Source organism: Salmo salar, chromosome 09, assembly GCF_965601325.2.
Source record: "Salmo salar chromosome 09, fSalSal1, whole genome shotgun sequence".
NCBI classification, from domain to species: Eukaryota; Metazoa; Chordata; class Actinopteri; order Salmoniformes; family Salmonidae; genus Salmo; species Salmo salar.
In genome coordinates this window covers 155,423,564-155,447,427 of record NC_138299.1, presented here as the reverse complement: position 1 = coordinate 155,447,427, position 23,864 = coordinate 155,423,564, and the positions used below count along the sequence as shown (strand labels likewise).

Below are 23,864 nucleotides of genomic sequence, written 5' to 3'. Positions count from 1 at the left end.
CTGCTCACCAGCCAGACAGCTACAACCATCTCTACTTCCTGCCTCTCCCTGCTCCCTGCTCACCAGCCAGACAGCTACAACCATCTCTACTTCCTGCCTCTCCCTGCTCCCTGCACACCAGCCAGACAGCTACAACCATCTCTACTTCCTGCCTCTCCCTGCTCCCTGCTCACCAGCCAGACAGCTCCAACCATCTCTACTTCCTGCCTCTCCCTGCTCACCAACATCAGACAGCTCCAACCATCTCTACTTCCTGCCTCTCCTAGCTCACCAACACCAGCCAGACAGCTACAACCATGCAAGGCAAGTAAGAGGTCTACCATCCACCAACAATTTGGCAGGGTAATGGGCTGGTAACGGCAGAGTGATGAGCTGGTAATGGCAGTGTAATGAGCTGTTGATAGCAGGGTAATGAGCAGTTAATAGCAGGGTAATGAACTGGTAATGGCAGGGTAATGAGCAGGTAATGGGTGGGTAATGAGCTGGCGATGGCAGGGAAATGACAGGGAATTAACTGGTAATAACAGTTTAATGAGCTGTTAATGACAGGGTAATGAGCTGGTAATGACAGGGCAATGAGGTGGTTATGGGAGGGTAATGAGCTGGTAATGCTGTCCATTGACTACAGCTCAGAGTTCAACACCATAGTTCCCTCAAAGCTCATCACTAAGCTAAGGACCCTGGGACTGAACACCTCCCTCTGAAACTAGATCCTGGACTTTCTGACAGGCCTCCCCAGGTGGTAAGGTAGGTAACAACACATCCGCCACGCTGACCCTCAACACAGGGGCCCCTCAGGGGTGCGTGCTCAGTCCCCTCCTGTACTCCCTGTTCACTCATGACTGCATTGGCCTTGCACGACTCCAACACCATCGTCAAGTTTGCAGATGACACAACAGTGGTAGGCCTGATCACCGACAAAGATGAGACAGCCTATAGGGAGGAGGTCAGAGACCTGGCCGTGTGGTGTAAGGACAACAACCTTTCCCTCAACATTATCAAGACAAAGGAGATGATTGTGGACTACAGGAAAAGGAGGACCAAGCAAGCCCCCATTCTCATCGACGGGGCTGCAGTGGAGCAGGTTGAGAACTTCAAGTTCCTTGGTGTCCACATCACCAACAAACTATCATGGTCCAAACACACTAAGACAGTCATGAAGATGGCACGACAAAGCCTATTCCCCCTCAGGAGACTGAAAAGATTTGGCATGGGTCTTCAGATCCTCAAAAGGTTCTACAGCTGCACCATCGAGAGAATCCTGACTGGTTGCATCACTGCCTGGTACGGCAACTGCTCGGCCTCCGACCGCAAGGCACTAGTAGTGCGAACGGCCCAGTACATCACCGGGGCCAAGCTTCCTGCCATCCAGGACCTCTATACCAGGCGGTGTTAGTGGAAGGCCCTAAAAATGTTCAAAGACTCCAGCCACCCTAGTCATAGACTGTTCTCTCTGCTACCGCACAGCAAGCGGTACCAGAGCGCCAAGTTTAGGTCCAAAAGGCTTCTTAACAGCTTCTACCCCCAAGCCATAAGACTCCTGAACAGTTAATCAAATGTTTACAAAAATGTACTTATCTATTTTTTACTCAACACGTGTTTCTTCTTAACTTCCTTAAAGTATTGTTGGTTAAAGGGCTTGTTAGTAAGCATTTCACTGTAAGGTCTACACATGTTGTATTCAGAGCGTCTAACAAATATCATGTGATTTGATTTGATTAATAGCAGGGTACCTTCTATGACACAGTGTTCTGGTATGGGGATCTGTTGAACCATCTCAGAACAGAACTCTTTGATCTTCTCCATGTTGTCCCTCAGGTGGCTGTACAGCTTGTCCTCTTTCCCCTCTCCTATTCCTCCTCCTTCCCCCTCTCCCTGTCCATCACTCTGTTCCTCACGCGGCGTGGCCGGAGGGGTGGAGGGAGACAGGGAGTTCTCATTGGTTAGTTCCTTCTCAGTGGGAGAGGTGTCTAAGGCTTCTGTTTGCTGATTGGATGGGGATTCTGAGAGGAATGTTAGCTCCACCCCTTCACCATCCTGACCGCTGTCAGAGTTGATGGACCGTGACCTCACGGCTTGCAAAGCCAGACTCTTTGACCTGAGGAAGACACACACACACACACACACACACACACACACACAGACACACACACACACACACACACACACACACACACACACACACACACACACACACACACACACACACACACACACACACACACACACACACATCAACCTCGCTTATGGTGTAATCAATCAAATCAATGAAATGTATTTATAAAGCTCTTTTTACATCAGCTGATATCTCAAAGTGCTGTACAGAAACCCAGCCTAAAACCCCAAACAGCAAGCAATGCAGATGTAGAAGCACGGTAACAGCATATTCATTAAGTTGATGTTCTATACTGTAACAGCTTATACAAGACATTTAGAAGTGATGTTAACCTGTAAGACACTTGAATTCATTTTTGCCACACAGTGTTACGTGGGAGAGAGTGAATTAGTACTACAGGAATAAGTTGTTTTGTCTTGAGTCTGGGTTTTTAATTTCCTGTACTGTTGTTCATGTATCCATTTTGTATCAATTTGTTAACTCTTGCACTGATATCCTGTAATATATCTGATGGGATGTTTTGTATGTTCCTGTTGCCAGTAAAAAAAAAAAAAAAGATCAAGTCAAGAGCAAATAAAAAGCTCAATTTCAGCAGGTCATGTGTGCTGACGTATGTATGTGTGTTGCTATAGACCAGTGGTCACCAACCTTTTCTGAGTCAAGATCACTTTCTGAGTCAAGATCACTTTCTGAGTCAAGATCACTTTCTGAGTCAAGATCACTTTCTGAGTCAAGATCACTTTCTGAGTCAAAATGCAAGCCGAGATCTACAGCTTAGACATGAACTCACTTCTAAAAACAGTAGCTCTTTGCTGTATTCGTTCTCTCTCTAGTCATGGTTTTAAAAGTTTCGAAATCTGACGGTATAAACTTTGCTGTAGCTTTTTTTTTATGCTACGTAGCTGCAGACAAATCTGAGCAATCTAAACCCACCCGGATGACGTTCTTGGACCCCGGCTGGTAGGAGAGGGAAAAGTTGAACCAGGTAAACTGCAGGGCCCATCTCGCTAGCCTGGAGTTGAGGCGCTTGGCGGTGCGGAGATACTCCAGGTTTTTGTGGTCGGTCCACACAATGAACAGATGTTCCGCCCCCTTCTAGCTAGTGCCTCTATTCTTCCAATGCCATCTTCACCGCGAGAAGCTCGCGATTCCCCACATCGTAGTTCCTCTCTGTGGCATTGAGGCGGTGGGAGAAGAAGGCGCAGGGATGCAGCTTAAGGTCCAGGGCAGAACGTTGGGACAGGACAGCCCCCAATCTGACATCTGAAGCATCGGCCTCCACCACAAACTGACGGGAAGGGTCAGGATGAACCAGGATAGGAGCAGTGGTGAAGCGGTGTTTAAGGGTCCGGAATGCCCGGTCAGCTGCAGATGACCACGTGAACGGAATCTTGGTAGAGGTGAATGCAGACAGGGGGAGGCCAGGGTGCTGTAACCCCGGATAAAGCGGAGATAAAAGTTGGCGATCCCCAGGAAGCGTTGCAGCTGCACCCTGGACGTAGGCTGAGGCCAATCCACCACCGCTCTCACCTTCTCGGGATCCATCTGGACACTCCCAGCAGAGATGATGTAGCCCAGAAAGGGAATGGTGGAGAGATGGAACTCGCAATTTTCTGCCTTAACAAACAACTGGTTCTCCAGAAGGCGCTGGAGAAACTGTCGGACGTGGAACACGTGTTCTTGGGGGGAGCAGGAGAAAACGAGGATGTCATCAATGTAGACGAAGACTAACTGGTTCAGCATGTCGCTGAGAACATCATTCACCAGAGCCTGGAACACGGCAGGGGCGTTGGTGAGGCCAAAGGGCATGGCCAGATATTCATAGTGGCCGCTGGCCGTGTTGAAGGCGGTCTTCCACTCGTCCCCTCTCATATCTGCACCAGGTGGTAGGCGTTTCATAGATCCAGCTTAGAGAAAACAGTGCTCCCCTGGCGCGGCTCGAAGGCCGAGGAAATGAGTGGTAGCGGATAACGGTTCTTCACAATAATGTCATTGAGTCCCTGGTAGTCAATGCACAGGCGCAGGGTCTTGTCCTTTTTCTCCACGAAGAAGAAACCTGCGCCAGCAGGAAGAGGGACAGATAAATCCTGTAGCTAGGAAGTCTCCAATGTAGGTCTCCATAGCCTTAGTCTCTGGTACCGACAGAGAGTACAGATGTCCCTGGGGCGACGTGGTGCTAGGGAGAAGGTCAATCCCGCAGTCATACGGGCAGTGCGGCAGAAGGGAAGTGGCCTGGGACTTGCTGAACACCTCCGGGAGTTCCTGGTACTCCGCGGGAATGGCGGAGAGGTCCGGAGCAACTTCCAAGCCTCCAGGAAGAGGTCCCTGGGCAGGCTGCACCGACTTCAAACAATGGGAGTGGCAGAACGGACTGCAGCCCATGATAGCACCCGTAGACCAGTAGTTGAGGGGATTGTGTCACTGGAGTCAGGAGAATCCCAAAACCAGAGGAATCTCGGGGACTTGATGAGCAGGAATTTAATGGTCTCGCTGTAATTCCCTAACACACGTAGGTTGATGGGAGTGGTGTTATGGGTGACCCGACCTTAAGAGCACCCGTCCAGCGATCTAACATCCATGGGAATGGAGAGGGGCTGAGTGGGGATGTTTAGCTCAGAAGCCAGTGTGACGTCCAAAAAGCTCTCATCGGCCCCAGAGTCAATGAGGACCCGGAGAGATTTGGAATGGTTTCCCCACAGCGGAATGACATGAAAAGGGGTGCGAGTAAGGGAAGCAGCAGAAAAGTTCTCCATATGGCCCACCAGAGTACTCGCTCCTACCGAAGAGCCTGGTACCGGGAAGAGCCTGTACCGGGAAAGAGGACACACGGAACCGTCGGGGACTTCCGGGATGACTCAGAGGCAAGATGGAATCCCTGTACGTGCGAAATCGACTTTCCTCTCCATCCGTCGTTCCCGCAATCGCACATCGATGCGGATGGTAAAAGCGATGAGGGAGTCAAGATCTGTGGGTAACTCCCGAGCAGCAAGCTTGTCCTTAACCTCCTCCGAGACACCGTGCAGGAACATTTCGAACAGGGCTTCCTGGTTCCACGCACTCTCCGCTGCCAACGTGCGGAAATCCACCGCATAGTCGGCCACATTAGCATCCGGGCAGCTTCTCTCCCGGAGAACGAGGCACCAAAAACCTTCCTCACCTCTCCCACGAACCCCTCCAGACTCACGCACATGGCCGGCTGTTGTTCCCATACGGCGGTAGCCCAGGTGAGAGCCCTCCCAGACATCAGCGTGATGAGGTAGGCTATCTTGGAGCGATCTGAGGCGAAGGAGGAGGGCTGAAGCTCGAAAATGAGTGAACACTGAGCTAAAAACGCCCGACAGGTGCTCGGCTCACCATTAAAGCATTCCGGGGGAGGTAAATGGGGCTTTTGCGAAGGTGGAGTGGCCGGTGGGGTGGCGCTGCTAACCGCCGAGTTACTGAGGGGCGGTGGGGTCACCACCGTGGCAGGCTGCCCCCCAGACAACCCACGGAATTGCTCCAGCAGCATGTCCAACGCCCGGTCGTGGCGCTCAGCCAACATTTGGACCCCCTCCATCAGCCCACGAAGCAATTCCTCGTGCCTATCAATGGAGGCTCCTTGGGAGGAGATGGTGTTGCACAGCTGTCCCAGGTCTTCTGGGTCAGTCATGGCCAGTTCGTACTATCAGGTATGAAGGTAAGACCCAGATGCAGACAACATGGAATTACCAAAAGTTTAATAATCCAACAGGGGCAGGCAATAGACAGGTTAATGGAGGCAGGGGTCAGTAAACCAGAGGTCTGGCAACAGTACCGGACGGCAGGCAGGCTCAGGGTAGGCAGAGGTCAATAATCCAGACGTGGGGCACAGGTACCAGTCGGCAGGCAGACTCAGGGTCAGGTAGAGTGGTCAGGCAGACGAGCTCAGAGTCAGGACAGGCAAGGGTCAAACCAGGAGGCCGAGAAAAAGAGAGACTGGGAAAAACAGGAGCTGAGACACAAAAACGCTTGTTGACTTGACAAACAAGACGAACTGACAACAGACAAACAGAGAACACAGGTATAAATACACAGGGGATAATGGGGAAGATGGGCGACACCTGGAGGGGGGTGGAGACAATCACAAAGACAGGTGAAATAGATCAGTGTGTGACAGTTATGTGTGTTGTTATAGACTCACCTGTTAAACCTGATAGTGATGTGTGTTGCTATAGACTCACCTGTTAAAAACCTGTTGGGGCTAGGGGGCAGTATTTGCACGGCCGGATAAAAAACGTACCCGATTTAAACTGGTTACTACTCTTGCCCAGAAACGAGACTATGCATATAATTAGTAGATTTGGATAGAAAACACTCTAACGTTTCTAAAACTGTTTGAATGGTGTCTGTGAGTATAACAGAACTCATATGGCAGGCCAAAACCTGAGAAGATTCCATACAGGAAGTGCCCTGTCTGACAATTTCTTGTCCTTCTGTTGCATCTCTATCGAAAATACAGCATCTGTGCTGTAACGTGACATTTTCTAAGGCTTCCATTGGCTCTCAGAAGGCGCCAGAAAGTGGAATGACGTGTCTCCTGTCTCTGGGCGAAGAACAGCAGGAGATTTTGTGAGTGGTCAGGCTGGGAACAGTGACACATGAGAATTCATTTTTTTTTTTTCAGCCTTTGAATGAATACAACGTCGCCCGGTTGGAATATTATCGCTATTTTACGAGAAAAATACCATAAAAATTGATTTTAAACAGCGTTTGACATGCTTCGAAGTACGGTAATGGAATATTTTGACATTTTTGTCACGAAATGCGCTCGCCCTTCGGATAGAGACCTGAACGTACGAACAAAACGGAGCTATTTGAATATAACTATGGATTATTTGGAACCAAAACAACATTTGTTGTTGAAGTAGAAGTCCTGGGAGTGCATTCTGATGAAGAACAGCAAAGGTAATCCAATTTTTCTAATAGTAATTCTGAGTTTAGTGAGCGCCAAACTTGGTGGGTGTCAAATTAGCTAGCCTGTGATGGCCGAGCTATCTACTCAGAATATTGCAAAATGTGCTTTCGCCGAAAAGCTATTTTGAAATCGGACACCGCGATTGCATAAAGGAGTTCTGTATCTATAATTCTTAAAATCATTGTTATGTATTTTGTGAACGTTAATCGTGAGTAATTTAGTAAATTCACTGGAAGTTTACGGTAGGTATGCTAGTTCTGAACATCACATGCTAATGTAAAAAGCTGGTTTTTGATATAAATATGAACTTGATTGAACAAAACATGCATGTATTGTAAAACATAATGTCTAGGAGTGTCATCTGATGAAGATCATCAAAGGTTAGTGCTGCATTTAGCTGTGGTTTTGGTTTTTGTGACATATATGCTTGCTTTGAAAATGGCTGTGTGATTATTTTTGGCAGGGTACTCTTCTGACATAATCTAATGTTTTGCTTTCACTGTAAAGCCTTTATGAAATCGGACAATGTGGTTAGATTAACGAGAGTCTTGTCTTTAAAATGGTGTAAAATAGTCATATGTTTGAGAAATTGAAGTTATAGCAAGCGTCCCACCAAGCCCAGGGAAGTTAAACCTGATAGTGATGTGTGTTGCTATAGACTCACCTGTTAAACCTGATAGTGATGTGTGTTGCTATAGACTCACCTGTTAAACCTCATCTCTCTGTGTTTCTCTCTAGCGGCTTGTCCCATGCTGTTTCTGCGTTGGGGTGTAGGTGACCCCTCTCCCCCCTCCTCCCCCATCTTCTCCTCAAACGCCTGGATCTTCACCTGCAGTCGCTGCTCTGACCCCCCTCCACACCCCCCTGCACCCCCACACACACTGGCCTCTGAGATACAAGGGGAAGGAGGGCCTTCTGATTCCTCTTCCACCCTGAAACATGCAGAGAGAGGAAGAGGTGTAAAGTAACAAACTTGTCTTAGCTCTCTCTCACACACACACACACACTAGACCGGATAGGACTGGTGCTGGGCTGGAATGCAGCAGAGACAGATCGGACCTGAGAGAACTGAGCAGACCACCACACCTCTGGACATATTTCAAAACCCGCTCTCTCTCATACACACACGCACACACAGACACACACACAGAGAGAAGGAGAGAGAGAGAGAGAACAGGGTAGAGGCCACTCCACTATGATGGAGAGGGAGCGAGAGTAGCTGCTTCACCAGGGATCTCTACCTGCAAATACCTGATCTAAGTGATTGATAGTTGCTATTCAGCAGTCATAAAAGTATGCTAACACACACACACACACACACACACACACGCACACACTCGCGGGCACACACAGACACACGCACGCACATGCATGCACGCACGCGTGCACACACACACACACACACGCACACACTCGCGCGCACACACAGACACACGCACGCACATGCATGCACGCACGCGTGCACACACACACACACACACAGACACACGCACGCACATGCACGCACGCACGCACACACACACACACACACACACACACACACACACACACACACACACACACACACACACACACACACACACACACACACACACACACACACACACACACACACACACACACACACACAGACACACATAGACACACTAAATCAGTAAAACGTCCCTTTTTTGTTGTTGAGGCAAAGCTTTTCATTTACAGAGCTTTAATTGCAAAGAATAACGTGAGATTAGTGATTTGTTTTGGCATTGTAGTGGTAAGGTGGTAAGGCTGGGCAGAGAAAGCGATAGGGCCGTTTTAAGGGGTATTAACAATGGTTATGCCGCTGTAGTAAAACTAAAAGTCCATAAGGGTTCAGAATGAGATTTAACCATTCAGATTGGATGACAAGACAAACAGAGAATAACACAAAACCAGTCGGTTAGGAAGAAGATGAAGGAGTGATATTGAGGGACCTTACAATACAGCCAGGACAGTATTCCTACATTAAGGGTCGTCGACCATTTTAAAATGGCGCGACTTACACTTGCAGTAGCAATTAGTCATATGTTTTCTAACCAGAGAACATGTTGTTCCAGGCAACAAACAAAACAACTATACTATGGAACACTGCACTGTTCTTGTTAAAACACCAATTAACTTAGTAGCTGTGAATAATTTAAGCTCATAAATGACAGAAATCATGAAATCAAATGTTTTATGGATGCTAAAAGAAGAGGTGACACGTTCCATTCAGTGGCTCATTTCCCTACAGACATGCTCCCAATTGGGACGGCTGAGTTTGTGTACAGTTTTTTTGTGAGGCCTGTCAATATTTTTTTAAGTAGTCTGGCAAAAGTGTGTGTGTGTATGTGTGTGTGTGTGTGTGTGTGCGTGCGTGCGTGCGTGCGTGCGTGCGTGCGTGCGTGCGTGCGTGTGTGTGTGTGTGTGTGTGTGTGCGTGCGTGCGCGCGTGTGTGTGTGTGCGTGCGTGTGTGTGTGCGTTCATGTGTACTCTACCTGCAGTTGATAGTAGTGTCTGTCTCCAGTCTTCTCCCCAGTAGTCTGGCTATAGAGGTGAAGCTGTTACTCATCCTGTAGATGTCTTTGGCACAGCCTCCCAGGATGGAGGTGTATCTGTCAGTCAGGGCTCTGATCTCCAGCAGCAGAGTGTGATGGAAGCTGTGATCCATACTGCCCAGCAGAGACACTAGGTACACCAGGGAGCTACGGGCCTGACGCTGGGGGGGAGGGAGGGAGGGAGGGAGGGAGAGAGAGAGGGAGAGAGAGAGAGAGAGAGACAGGGGAGAAGAGTTAGGATGTGTGTACAGTATATCGGGGTTAGAAAACAAAAGTACATACAAGGTGAAGTGAAACAAGAGAAGAGAATGAATGCCTGTGTTGAGAGGGAGATTGTTAACACAAGTGGTTGAGAAGCCTCACCAGGAGTCCACCACGTCATCAAACGATCTACCACACTATTAAAGATACCAAGATGGAGACAAACAAACAAGGAGTCAAAAAGAGATAGAGACAAAGTGATAAGTGGAGAGTCTATAACCAGCAGACAGCTGCCTAAGCCAAGACACACACACACAGACACACATACATGTACACACACACAAACATGTACACACGCACACGTACACACGCACACACACAAGCACACACACACACGACACACAAGCACACACACATGACACACAAGCACACACACCACACACACACACACACACACACACACACACCAGCACACACACACACACACACACACACACACACACACACACACACACACACACACATCCCGATATTATTCAGGATACACAAGTATTCTGTTGTTGAGTTGACACATATAAACATCATATCCCCGTTTACAATAATTCAAAAAGGCGTGAATCCCGGTTCTGAAACCCGGAATAAGACGCCTGGGTTATCCTGATCTAAGACAGGATACCGTTGTCATGTCAACAACATCTTGTTCTGTTTACTGTTGTTTATGCGGTCAGTTTCACCTATCATGGGTGCTGTGTCATGATGTTTTCATCTGAATATCACTTCAAAATGTAGCCTATATTTTGTTTTAAATGGAGCCTTTATTTAACCTTCATTTAACTAGGCAAGTCAGTTAAGAACAAATTCTTATTTACAATGACGGCCTACCCCGGCCAAACACAGACGACGCTAGGCCAATTGTGCGCTACCCTATGGGTTAGATTCACCATAATAATTTTGCCTACAATAATTCATTTACTATAATTTACTACTGGCTAATTTCACCCGTAATTTAAACACGTTTCTTCTGATCATTGTTTACATTTGGTAGGCCATTTGTTTGTCAACTTGACGCCCCAGAAGACAGTAAAGTAGTGTTCACCAGAATAATGTTTTACATCGATAGAACAAATGAATTAGTTAAATGTTTCCTTTAGGGACCGGGGAGAAAGTGCAATACCTCAAAAACAGTGGAAAGATTGGTCCTGTAAAAAATGTCCAAATGTCATCAGTTTGACCGGTTTTAGGGACATGAAAAGCTGATGAGACTACTGTTAATCTTGCTTGCATATTTTATCTGGTTGAAATGCTATCTACTTGCATAACAGTGTCAAAGATAACACAATTACACTTGCATTCACATTTTCTCAAGAGAGAGAATAAATAAATCATATTTCTCCACTCTGTTCCCGAGACAAAATTAACATTTGTTATATAAGTGGTCCCATGTTTCATGAGCCATACTCACAAAACGCTTATTTCTCAAAAATGTTGTGCACAAATTTGGTTACATCCTGTTAGTGATCATTTCTCCTTTGCCAAGATAATCCATCCACCTGACAAGTGTGGCATAACAAGACGCTGATTAAACAGCATTATCATTACACAGGTGCACCTTGTGCTAGGGACAATAAAAGGTCAATCTAAAATGTGCAGTTTTGTCACAAAATACATTGCCACAGATTTCTCAAGTTTTGAGGGTGCGTGCACTTGGCATGCTGATTGCAGGAATGACGTATGGGTGAGCGGTTTGCTGATGTCAACGTTGTCAACAGAGTGCCCCATGATGATGGTGGGGTTATGGTATGGGCTGACATAAGCTACGGACAACGAAAACAATTGCATTTTATCAATGGCAATTTCAATGCACAGAGATACCATGACGAGATCCTGAGGCTCATTGTCGTGCCATTCATCCACCGCCATCACCTCATGTTTCAGCATGATAATGCACGGCCCCATGTCGCAAGAATCTGTACACAATTCCTGGAAGCTGAAAATGTCACAGATCTTCCATGGCCTGCATACTTACCAGACATGTCACCTATTGAGCATGTTTGGGATGCTCTGGATCAACGTGTACGACAGTGTGTTACAGATCCCGCCAATATCCAGAAACTTCGCACAGACATTGAAGAGGAGTGGGACAACATTCCATGGGCCACAATCAACAGCCTGATCAACTCGATGCGAAGGAGATGTGTCAAACTATCACCCTCAGGCACTTAAGGAAATATATATAAGGATATATTGGAATTGGTGGATATATGGAGGCTTAAATACCCCTGACCTAGAGAGATAGACATGGAGGAGGCTTAAATACCCTGACCTAGTTAGATATACATGGAGGCTTAAATACCCTGACCTAGTGAGATATACATGGAGGAGACTTAAATACCCTGACCTAGTTAGATATACATGGAGGAGGCTTAAATACCCTGACCTAGTGAGATATACATGGAGACTTAAATACCCTGACCTAGTTAGATATACATGGAGGAGGCTTAAATACCCTGACCTAGTGAGATATACATGGAGGAGGCTTAAATACCCTGACCTAGTGAGATATACATGGAGGAGGTTTAATATTCTGACCTAGTGAGATATACATGGAGGAGGTTTAAATACCCTGACCTAGTGAGATATACATGGAGGAGGTTTAATATCCTGACCTAGTGAGATATACATGGAGGAGGTTTAAATACCCTGACCTAGTGAGATATACATGGAGGAGGTTTAATACCCTGACTTAGTGAGATATACATGGAGGAGACTTAAATACCCTGACCTTTTTATTTATTTATTTATTTCACCTTTATTTAACCAGGTAGGCAAGTTGAGAACAAGTTCTCATTTACAATTGCGACCTGGCCAAGATAAAGCAAAGCAGTTCGACAACATACAACAACACAGAGTTACACATGGAGTAAAACAACGTACAATCAATGATGCAGTAGAAAAAAACAAGACTATATACAATGTGAGCAAATGATGTGAGATAAGGGAGGTAAAGGCAAAAAAGGCCATGGTGGCAAAGTAAATAAAGTATAGCAAGTAAAACACTGGAATGGTAGATTTGTAGTTTGAAGAAAGTTCAAAGTTAAAATATAAATAATATGGTGCAAAGGAGCAAAATAAATCAAATAAATAAATACAGTAGGGGAAGAGGTAGTAGTTTGGGCTACATTATAGATGGGCTATGTACAGGTGCAGTGATCTGGGAGCTGCTCTGATAGCTGGTGCTTAAAGCTAGTGAGGGAGATAAGTGTTTCCAGTTTCAGAGATTTTTGTAGTTCGTTCCAGTCATTGGCAGCAGAGACCTAGTGAGATATACATGGAGGAGGCTTAAATACCCCTGACCTAGTTAGATATACATGGAGGAGGCTTAAATACCCCTGACCTAGTGAGATATACATGGAGGAGGCTTGAAAACCCCTGACCTAGTGAGATATACATGGAGGAGGCTTGAAAACCCCTGACCTAGTGAGATATACATGGCGGAGGCTTAAATACCCTGACCTAGTGAGATATACATGGAGGAGGCTTAAATACCCTGACCTAGTGAGATATACATGGTGGAGGCTTAAATACCCTGACCTAGTGAGATATACATGGTGGAGGCTTAATCAAGCTAGTTGGCTTGATTACTTTCTTATGTCATTCTCTCTGGCACCAAAAGTTTAAAAAGTGTTGATAGGGGACAGAATGCAGTCGGACCATCACATAATTGGCATATATATTACTCTTACAGAATTTCCACGTGGGCGAGGATATTGGAAATTTAATCAAAGCCTATTGGATGATAACTTGTTTTTAACTAGGACAGAATAGTTTATAACTGACTTTTTCCAACATAACATAGGTACAGCAGATCCCCTTGTTGTATGGGACACTTTTAAAATGTGCCTTTAGAGGCCATGCAATTCAGTACTCATCTATAAAACAAAAGCAATGTAGATCAAAGGAGTCCATATTAACAAAGGAAATTGAAGGACTAACAGTACTGTTAGATAGCAATAAAAACAGTACCATAGAGACAGAATAAGTTAGAGGAAAAACAAAAAGAAAAGGAGGAACTTATTCAAGAAAGATCCAGTGTAATATATTATAAAAATAAAGCGAACTGGATGGAATATGGGGAAAAATGCAAAAAACTCTTGTTCAATCTTCAACATAGAAATGCTACCAAAAACTAACCGAAGCTAATTGTATGGATTTTTTTCCTATTAATAATGTAAGATTAACATCTGTACAGAAAGACTCATGTGAAGGCCAAATTACAGAGGAGGAACTTCTTGATGCAATTAAAGCCTATAAGTCTGGGAAAACTCCAGGGCTGGATGACATACCAGTGGAGGAATACCATTTTTTTTAAATATATACTCAGATGACCATTATTAGCATGTTTAACCACTCCTATATACAGTTGAAGTCAGAAGTTTACATACACTTAGGTTGGAGTCATTAAAACTCGTTTTTCAACCACCCAACAAATTTCTTGTTAACAAACTATAGTTTTGGCAAGTCGGTTAGGACATCTAATTTGTGCATGACACAAGTAATTTTTCCAACAATTGTTTACAGTGTAACGTTCGTCGCCTGGTGACGAGGAAGCGGACCAAAACGCAGCTGGGAGCGAACACATGTTTATTCAACACACTGGAATTAAACATGTACACAAAAACTCAAGAAAAATGCAGATCCGTTACGTGCTCAAACAAAGAGACAACACCCCACAAACAGCGTGGGGAAAACAGCAACTTAAATGTGATCCCAATCAGAGACAATTAGCGTCAGCTGTCTCTGATTGGGAATCGACAGAACCCAACATAGAAATAAACCCACCTAGAGCCTACACAAGGCTAAAACGTAAACCAAACACAAACCAATGAAAAATACCTAACATGACACACCCTGACCCAATATACCCGAGTTCACCTGGTCAGGGCGTGACATACAGACAGATTATTTCACTTATAATTCACTGTATCACAATTCCAGTGGGTCAGAAGTTTACATATTCTAAGTTGACTGTGCCTTTAAAATGCTTGGAAAATTCCAGAAAATGATGTCATGGCTTTAGAAGCTTCTGATAGGCTAATTAACATCATTTGAGTCAATTGGAGGTGTACCTGTAGATGTATTTCAAGGCCTATCTTCAAACTCAGTGCCTCTTTGCTTGACATCATGGGAAAATCAAAAGAAATCAGCCAAGATATCAGAAAAAAAATTGTAGACCTCCACAAGTCTGGTTCATCCTTGGGAGCAATTTCCAAACGCCTGAAGGTACCAGGTTCATCTGTAAAAACTATGGTACGCAAGTATAAACACCATGGGACCACGCAGCTGTCATACCGCTCAGGAAGGAGATGCGTTCTGTCTCCTAGAAATGAACGTACTTCAGTGCGAAAAGTGCAAATCAATCCCAGAAAAACAGCAAAGGACCTTGTGAAGATGCTGCAGGAAACAGGTACAAACGTATCTATATCCACAGTAAAACGAGTCCTATATCGACATAACTTGAAAGGCTGCTCAGCAAGGAAGAAGCCACTGCTCCAAAACCGCCATAAAAAAAGCCAGACTACAGTTTGCAACTGCACATGGGGACAAAGATCGTACTTTTGGAGAAATGTCCTCTGGTCTGATGAAACAAAAATAGAACTGTTTGGCCATAATGACCATCGTTATGTTTGGAGGAAAAAGGGGGAGGCTTGCAAGCCGAAGAACACCATCTCAACCGTGAAGCACGGGGGTGGCAGCATCATGTTGTGGGGGTGCTTTGCTGCAGGAGGGACTGGTGCACTTCACAAACTAGATGGCATCATGAGGTAGGAAAATTATGTGAATATATTGAAGCAACATCTCAAGACATCAGTCAGGAAGTTAAAGCTTGGTCACAAATGGGTCTTCCAAATGAACAATGACCCCAAGCATACTTCCAAAGTTGTGGCAAAATGGCTTAAGGACAACAAAGTCATGGTAGTGGAGTGGCCATCACAAAGCCCTGACCTCAATTCTATAGAAAATGTGTGGGCAGAACTGGAAAAGCGAATGCGAGCAAGGAGGCCTACAAACCTGACTCAGTTACACCAGCTCTGTCAGGAGTAATGGGCAAAAATTCACCCAACTTATTGTGGGAAGCTTGTGGAAAGCTACCCCAAACGTTTCACCCAAGTTAAACAATTTAAAGGCAATGCTACCAAATACTGATTGAGTGTATGTAAACTTCTGACCCACTGGGAATGTGACGAAATAAATAAAAGCTGAAATAAATCATTCTCTCTACTATTATTCTGACATTTCACAATCTTAAAATAAAGTGGTGATCCTAACTGACCTAAGACAGGGAATATTTACAAGGGTTGAATGTCAGGAATTGTGAAAAACTGAGTTAAAATATATTTGGTGTATGTAAACTTCCAACTTCAACTGTAAACGGTAGATTATCGGACATTCAACAAGAAGGTCTGATTTCATTATTACTGAAACAGAACCCAAGTGGTCAATATAAAGATCCAGTCCATTAAAAAAAATTCGAGGCCTCTTACACTTCAGTGTTGTTATGCAAAAATGATAGCAAAATGCTTAGCGCATTGAATTAAAAAGGTTTGTCAGATATTATTAATCCTAATCAGACAGGTTTTTTACATGTTATATATATATATATATATATATATATATATATATATATATATATATATATATATATATATATATATATGGGGGATACCATTTTTTAAAACATTTTTAGTCATTTAGCAGACGCTCTTATCCAGAGTGACTTACAGTAGTGAATGCATACATTTCATTTCATGCATTTTTATTGTACTGGCCCCCCGTGGGAATCGAACCCACAACCCTGCACACACCATGCTGGCGTTGCAAACACCATGCTCTACCAACTGTGCCACAGCTCTGCAGATTTTGCTGTGAGGAGGCAGAGTCATTAGATAATTTATTTTTGTACTGTCCAAATGTAGCTTGTTTTTGGTCACAGGTCCAGGAATAGCTGAAGAATTGCAACATTTACTTAGAGCTGCAGATAGCAATACTGGGTGATTTGAAAAGTTATAGTCAATCGGTCAATAGTATAATAATTATTTTATCAAAAAAGTTTATTTTTAATATACAATCTGTAGAAACTATGAGAATAGAAAGGTTCAGAACTTTTGTGAAACATCACAGCACAGTTGAAAAAAATATGGCAAATAGAAATCCAAAATGGATGGTGTTGAGAGATAGATGGGAGGGGTTGAATGGAGCTGAAGGGTGGGACTAATACCAACAAGATAACAAATGTAAAACATACGGGGTCTGTAATGTCTATAGGTTCAGAACTTTTGAGAAATAGCACAGTTACAAATCGAAATCAAACTGGATGGACATCAGAAATAGAGGAAGGCCAGGACTAAAATCAAACAAATATAACTATTTTGTCTGCAAAATGTGTATAGCATGTGTATAGCATGTGTATAGCATGTATAAGCTGGAAGTAGAAGCCTAAGTGTTACTGTTTATTAGTTTACTCCAATTGGGGCAGCAGTGGTAGGGTTTGGGGAATAATACAGGAAGGTATATTCAAAAAAAAAGTGTGTATGTGTATATATTTATATATGTACACTACCGGTCAGAGGTTTTAGAACATTACTCATTCAAGGGTTTTTCTTTATTTTTACTATTTTCTACATTGTAGAGTAATAGTGAAGACATCAAAACCATGAAATAACACATATGGAATCATGTAGTAACCAATAAAGTGTTAAACAAATCAAATATATTTCATATTTGAGATTCTTCAAATAGCCACCCTTTGTCTAGATGACAACTTTGCACACTCTTGGCATTCTCTCAACCAGCTTCATGAGGTAGTCACCTGGAATGCATTTCAATTAACAGGTGTGCCTTCTTAATAGTTCATTTGTGGAATTTCTTTCCTTCGTAATGCGCTTGAGCCAATCAGTTGTGTTGTGACAAGCTAGGAGTAGTATACAGAAGATAGCTCTATTTGGTAAAAGACCAAGTCCATATTATGGCAAGAACAGCTCAAATAAGCAAAGAGAAACGACAGTCCATCATTAGTTTAAGACATGAAGGTCAGTTACCACGGAACATTTCAAGAACTTTGAAAGTTTCTTCAAGTGCAGTCGCAAAAACCATCAAGAACTATGATGACACTGGCTCTCATGAGGATCGCCACAGGAAAGGAAGACCCAGAGTTACCTCTGCTGCAGAGGATAAGTTCATTAGAGTTACCACCCTCAGAAATTGCAGCCCAAATAAATGCTTCACAGTGTTCAAGTAACAGACACATCCCAACATCAACCGTTCAGAGGAAACTGTGTGAATCAGGCCTTCATGGTCGAATTGCTGCAAATAAACCACTACTAAAGGACACCAATAATAAGAAGAGACTTGCTTGGACCAACAAATACAAGCAATGGACATTTTACCGGTGGAAATTTGTCCTTTGGTCTGGAGTCCAAATTTGAGATTTTTGGTTCCAACCGCCGAGTCTTTGTGAGACGCAGTGTGGGTGAACGGATGATCTCCGCATGTGTATTTCCCACCGTAAAGCATGGAGGAGGAGGTGTTATGGTGTTGGGGTGCTTTACTGGTGACAGTATCTGTGATTTATTTAGAATTCAAGGCACACTTAACCAGCATGGCTACAACAGCATTCTGCATATATGCCATCCATCTGGTTTGGGCTTAGTGGGACTATCATTTGTTTTTCAACAGGAAAATGACTCAACACACCTCCAGGATGTGTAAGGGCTATTTGACCGAGAAGGAGAGTGATGGAGTGCTGCATCAGATGACTGGCCTCCACAATTCCCCAACCTCAACCAAATTGAAATGGTTTGGGATGAGTCGAACCGCAGAGTAAAGGAAAAGCAACCAACAAATGCATATGTGGAAACTCCTTCAAGACTGTTGGAAAAGCATTCCAGGTGAAGCTGGTTGAGAGAATGCCAAGAGAGTCCAAAGCTATCATCAAGGCAAAGGGTGGCTATTTGAAGAATCTCAAATATAAAATATATTTTGATTTGTTTAACCCTTTTTTGGTTACTACATGATTCCATATGTGTTATTTCATAGTTCTACAATATATAAAATAGTAAAAATTATGAAAAACCCTTGAATGAGTAGGTGTCCTAAAATAATACTTTTTTTACTCCTTTTTGTCCCCAATTTCGTGGTATCCAATTTGTAGTTACAGTCTTGTCTCATCGCTGCAACTCCCATAAGGACTCTGGAGAGGCGAAGGTCAAGAGCTGTGCGTCCTCCAAAACACAACCCAACCAAGCCGCACTGCTTCTTGACACAATACCCACTTACCCCGGAAGCCAGCCGCACCAATGTGTCAAAGGAAACACCGTACACCTGGCAAGTGTGTCAGCACGCACTGCGCCTGGCCCACCACAGAGGTCACTAGTGCGCGATGGGACAAGGACATCCCTGCCGGCCAAACCCTCCCCTAACCCGGATGACGCTGGGCCAATTGTGCGCCGCCCCATGGGTCTCCCGGTCGCGGCCGGCTGCAACAGAGCCTGGACTCAAATTCAGAATCTCTAGTGGCACAGATAGCACTGCGATGCAGTGCCTTAGACCACTGCACCACTCGGGAGGCATTCTAAAACTTTTGACCAGTAGTGTATATATATGTACTGTATATATGTATGAATGTTTATATATATATATACAGTCGTGGCCAAAAGCTTTGAGAATTACACAAATATTAATTTTCACAAAGTCTGCTGCCTCAGTTTGTATGATGGCAATTTGTATATACTCCAGAATGTTATGAACAGTGATCAGATGAATTGCAAGGCATCAGGGCGCCCAAGAAAGTCCAGCAAGCGCCAGGACCGTCTCCTAAAGTTGATTCAGCTGCGGGATCGGGGCACCACCAGTACAGAGCTTGCTTAGGAATGGCAGCAGGCAGGTGTGAGTGTATCTGCACGCACAGTGAGGCGAAGACTTTTGGAGGATGGCCTGGTGTCAAGAAGGGCAGCAAAGAAGCCACTTCTCTCCAGGAAAAACATCAGGGACAGACTGATATTTTCCAAAAGGTACAGGGATTGGACTGCTGAGGACTGGGGTAAAGTCATTTTCTCTGATGAATCCCCTTTCCGATTGTTTGGGGCATCCGGAAAAAAGCTTTTCTGGAGAAGACAAGGTGAGCGCTACCATCAGTCCTGTGTCATGCCAACAGTAAAGCATCCTGAGACCATTCATGTGTGGAGTTGCTTCTCAGCCAAGGGAGTGGGTTCACTCACAATTTTGCCTAAGAACACAGCCATGAATAAAGACTGGTACCAACACATCCTCCGAGAGCAACTTCTCCCAACCATCCAGGAACGGTTTGGTGATGAACAATGCCTTTTCCAGCATGATGGAGCACCTTGCCATAAGGCAAAAGTGATAACTTTTGTGATAACAAAACATGGATATTTTGGGTCCATGGCCAGGAAACTCCCCAGACCTTAATCCCATTGAGAACTTGTGGTCAATCCTCAAGAGGTGGGTGGACAAACAATAACCCACAAATTCTGACAAACTCCATGCATTGATTATGCAAGAATGGGCTGCCATCAGTCAGGATGTGGCCCAGAAGTTAATTGACACCATGCCAGGGCGGATTGCAGAGGTCTTGAAAAAGAAGGGTCAACACTGCAAATATTGACTCTTTGCATCAACTTCATGTAATTGTCAATAAAAGCCTTTGACACTTATGAAATGCTTGTAATTATACTTCAGTATTCCATAGTAACATCTGACAAAAATATCTAAAGACACTGAAGCAGCAAACTTTGTGGAAATTAATATTTGTGTCATTCTCAAAGCTTTTGGCCACGACTGTGTGTATATATATATATATATATACAGTACATATATATATGTGTGTGTATGAATGTTATATATATATATATGTACTGTATATATGTGCATATATATATATTTAAATATATATGTACTATATATGTATGAATGTTTTTATATACTGCTCAAAAAAATAAAGGGAACACTAAAATAACACATCCTAGATCTGAATGAATGAAATAATCTTATTAAATACTTTTTTCTTTATATAGTTGAAAGTGCTGACAACAAAATCACACAAAAATAATCAATGGAAATCCAATTTATCAACCCATGGAAGTCTGGATTTGGAGTCACACTCAAAATTAAAGTGGAAAACCACACTACAGGCTGATCCAACTTTGATGTAATGTCCTTAAAACAAGTCAAAATGAGGCTCGGTAGTGTGTGTGGCCTCCACGTGCCTGTATGACCTCCCTACAACGCCTGGGCATGCTCCTGATGAGGTGGCGGATGGTCTCCTGAGGGATCTCCTCCCAGACCTGGACTAAAGCATCCGCCAACTCCTGGACAGTCTGTGGTGCAACGTGGCGTTGGTGGATGGAGCGAGACATGATGTCCCAGATGTGCTCAATTGGATTTAGGTCTGGGGAACGGGCGGGCCAGTCCATAGCATCAATGCCTTCCTCTTGCAGGAACTGCAGACACACTCCAGCCACATGAGGTCTAGCATTGTCTTGCATTAGGAGGAACCCAGGGCCAACCGCACCAGCATATGGTCTCACAAGGGGTCTGGGGATCTCATCTCGGTACCTAATGGCAGTCAGGCTACCTCTGGCGAGCACATGGAGGGCTGTGCGGCCCCCCAAAGAAATGCCACCCCACACCATGACTGACCCACCACCAAACCGGTCATGCTGGAGGATGTTGCAGGCAGCAGAACGTTCTCCACGGCGTCTCCAGACTCTGTCACGTATGTCACGTGCTCAGTGTGAACCTGCTTTCATCTGTGAAGAGCACAGGGCGCCAGTGGCAAATTTGCCAATCTTGGTGTTCTCTGGCAAATGCCAAAAATCCTGCACGGTGTTGGGCTGTAAGCACAACCCCCACCTGTGGACGTCGGGCCCTCATACCACCCTCATGGAGTCTGTTTCTGACCGTTTGAGCAGACACATGCACATTTGTGGCCTGCTGGAGGTCATTTTGCAGGGCTCTGGCAGTGCTCCTCCTGCTCCTCCTTGCACAAAGGCGGAGGTAGCGGTCCTGCTGCTGGGTTGTTGCCCTCCTACGGCCTCCTCCACGTCTCCTGATGTACTTGCCTGTCTCCTGGTAGCGCCTCCATGCTCTGGATACTACGCTGACAGACACAGCAAACCTTCTTGCCACAGCTCGCATTGATGGGCCATCCTGGATGATCTGCACTACCTGAGCCACTTGTGTGGGTTGTAGACTCCGTCTCATGCTACCACTAGAGTGAAAGCACCGCCAGCATTCAAAAGTGACCAAAACATCAGCCAGGAAGCATAAGAACTGAGAAGTGGTCTGTGGTCACCACCTGCCGAACCACTCCTTTATTGGGGGTGTCTTGGTAATTGCCTATAATTTCCACCTGTTGTCTATTCCATTTGCACAACAGCATGTGAAATTTATTGTCAATCAGTGTTGCTTCCTAAGTGGACAGTTTGATTTCACAGAAGTGTGATTGACTTGGAGTTACATTGTGTTGTTTAAGTGTTCCCTTTATTTTTTTGAGCAGTGTGTATATATATATATATATATATGTACTGTATATATGTATGAATGTTTATATATATATGTATGAATGTTTATATGCATGAATGTTTTTATATATATATATATATATGTGGGTTGCCAGTCCCTGACCACACTACAAGAAACAGCTAAAACCTTCCTCTGCTGGTATCTGAAACATTTCCATTACTACATGCCCTGTTCCACTACTACAGTGCTAGCCTTCTTTAGTATATTACAGTACACAACATACCACATTTAACAGGCAGGTCATTTTATGTCCCTCTCTCAAAGTGTCGACAGTAATTAGCAAAGTCAGTGGAGCGTAGCGCTGGCTGCTACCCAGCAGGCTAATAGGCTGTTAAAGTGTTTTAGAGTCTCATTCACACACACACCTCACACAGCCCTAGACACACACACACACACACACACACACACACACACACACACACACACACACACACACACACACACACACACACACACACACACACACACACACACATCAAGCGTTCCCTCCCTTCAGAGCGCACAGTTCATTAATAACCTTTTATGGGGGTTTGGAACATGTTTGGTAAGCAGCAGCTAGGCAACTGTATGTAGGTGTATGTAGGCTGTATGTAGGCTGTATGTATGCTGTATGTAGGCTGTATGTAGATTGTATGAAGGCTGTATGTAGGCTGTATGTAGGCTGTATGTAGGCTGTATGTAGATTGTATGAAGGCTGTATGTAGGCTGTATGTAGGCTTATTGTAATTGTATGTAGATTGTATGTAGGCTGTATGTAGGCTGTATGTAAACTGTATGTAGGCTGTATGTAGGCTGTATGTAGGCTTATTGTAGATTGTATGTAGATTGTATGTAGGCTGTATGTAGGATGTATGTAGGCTGTATGTAGATTGTATGTAGGCTGTATGTAGTCTTACTGTAGGCTGTATGTAGATTGTATGTAGGCTGTATGTAGGCTGTATGTAGATTGTATGTAGGCTGTATGTAGGCTTATTTTAGGCTGTATGTAGATTGTATGTAGGCTGTATCTAGGCTGTATGTAGGCTGTATGTAGATTGTATGTAGGCTGTATGTAGGCTGTATGTAGATTGTATGTAGGCTGTATGTAGGCTAGACATATATATGGACAATTACAGAGAAAATGTAGTTAATTTAGTACAATATGTGTGGATTTCAGAGAGAGAGGGGGAGATAGACAGAGAGAGAGAGGAAGAGAGAGAAAGAGAGAGGAAAAGAGAGAAAGAGAGAGGAAGAGAGATAGAGAGGAAGAGAGAGAGCGGAAAAGAGAGAGAGAGAGAGGGAGAGGAAGAGGGAGAGGAAGAGAGAGAAAGAGAGAGGAAGAGAGCGAGAGAGAGTGAGAGAGAGCGAGAGAGGAAGAGAGAGGAAGAGAGAGAGAGGAAGAGAGGGAGAGAGAGAGAGAGAGGAAGAGAGGGAGAGAGAGAGAAGACGAAGAGAGAGGAGAGAAGGAGAGGAGGGG

General features: G+C 44.4%; 1 protein-coding gene across 1 annotated transcript in view; it reads right to left on the bottom strand.

Annotated features, from left to right (window-relative positions):
• LOC106591777 (ventricular zone-expressed PH domain-containing protein) overlaps nucleotides 1-23,864 on the bottom strand; it is a 202,787-nt gene that overhangs the window by 61,774 nt on the left and 117,149 nt on the right. Inside the window, exons 7-9 of the mRNA XM_082956467.1 lie at nucleotides 9,548-9,768; nucleotides 7,754-7,981; nucleotides 1,734-2,098 (exon numbers count right to left, since the gene is read on the bottom strand). Of these exons, the coding sequence (XP_082812593.1) occupies nucleotides 1,734-2,098; nucleotides 7,754-7,981; nucleotides 9,548-9,768 (814 nt within the window). The remainder of the gene's footprint in view (nucleotides 1-1,733; nucleotides 2,099-7,753; nucleotides 7,982-9,547; nucleotides 9,769-23,864) is intronic.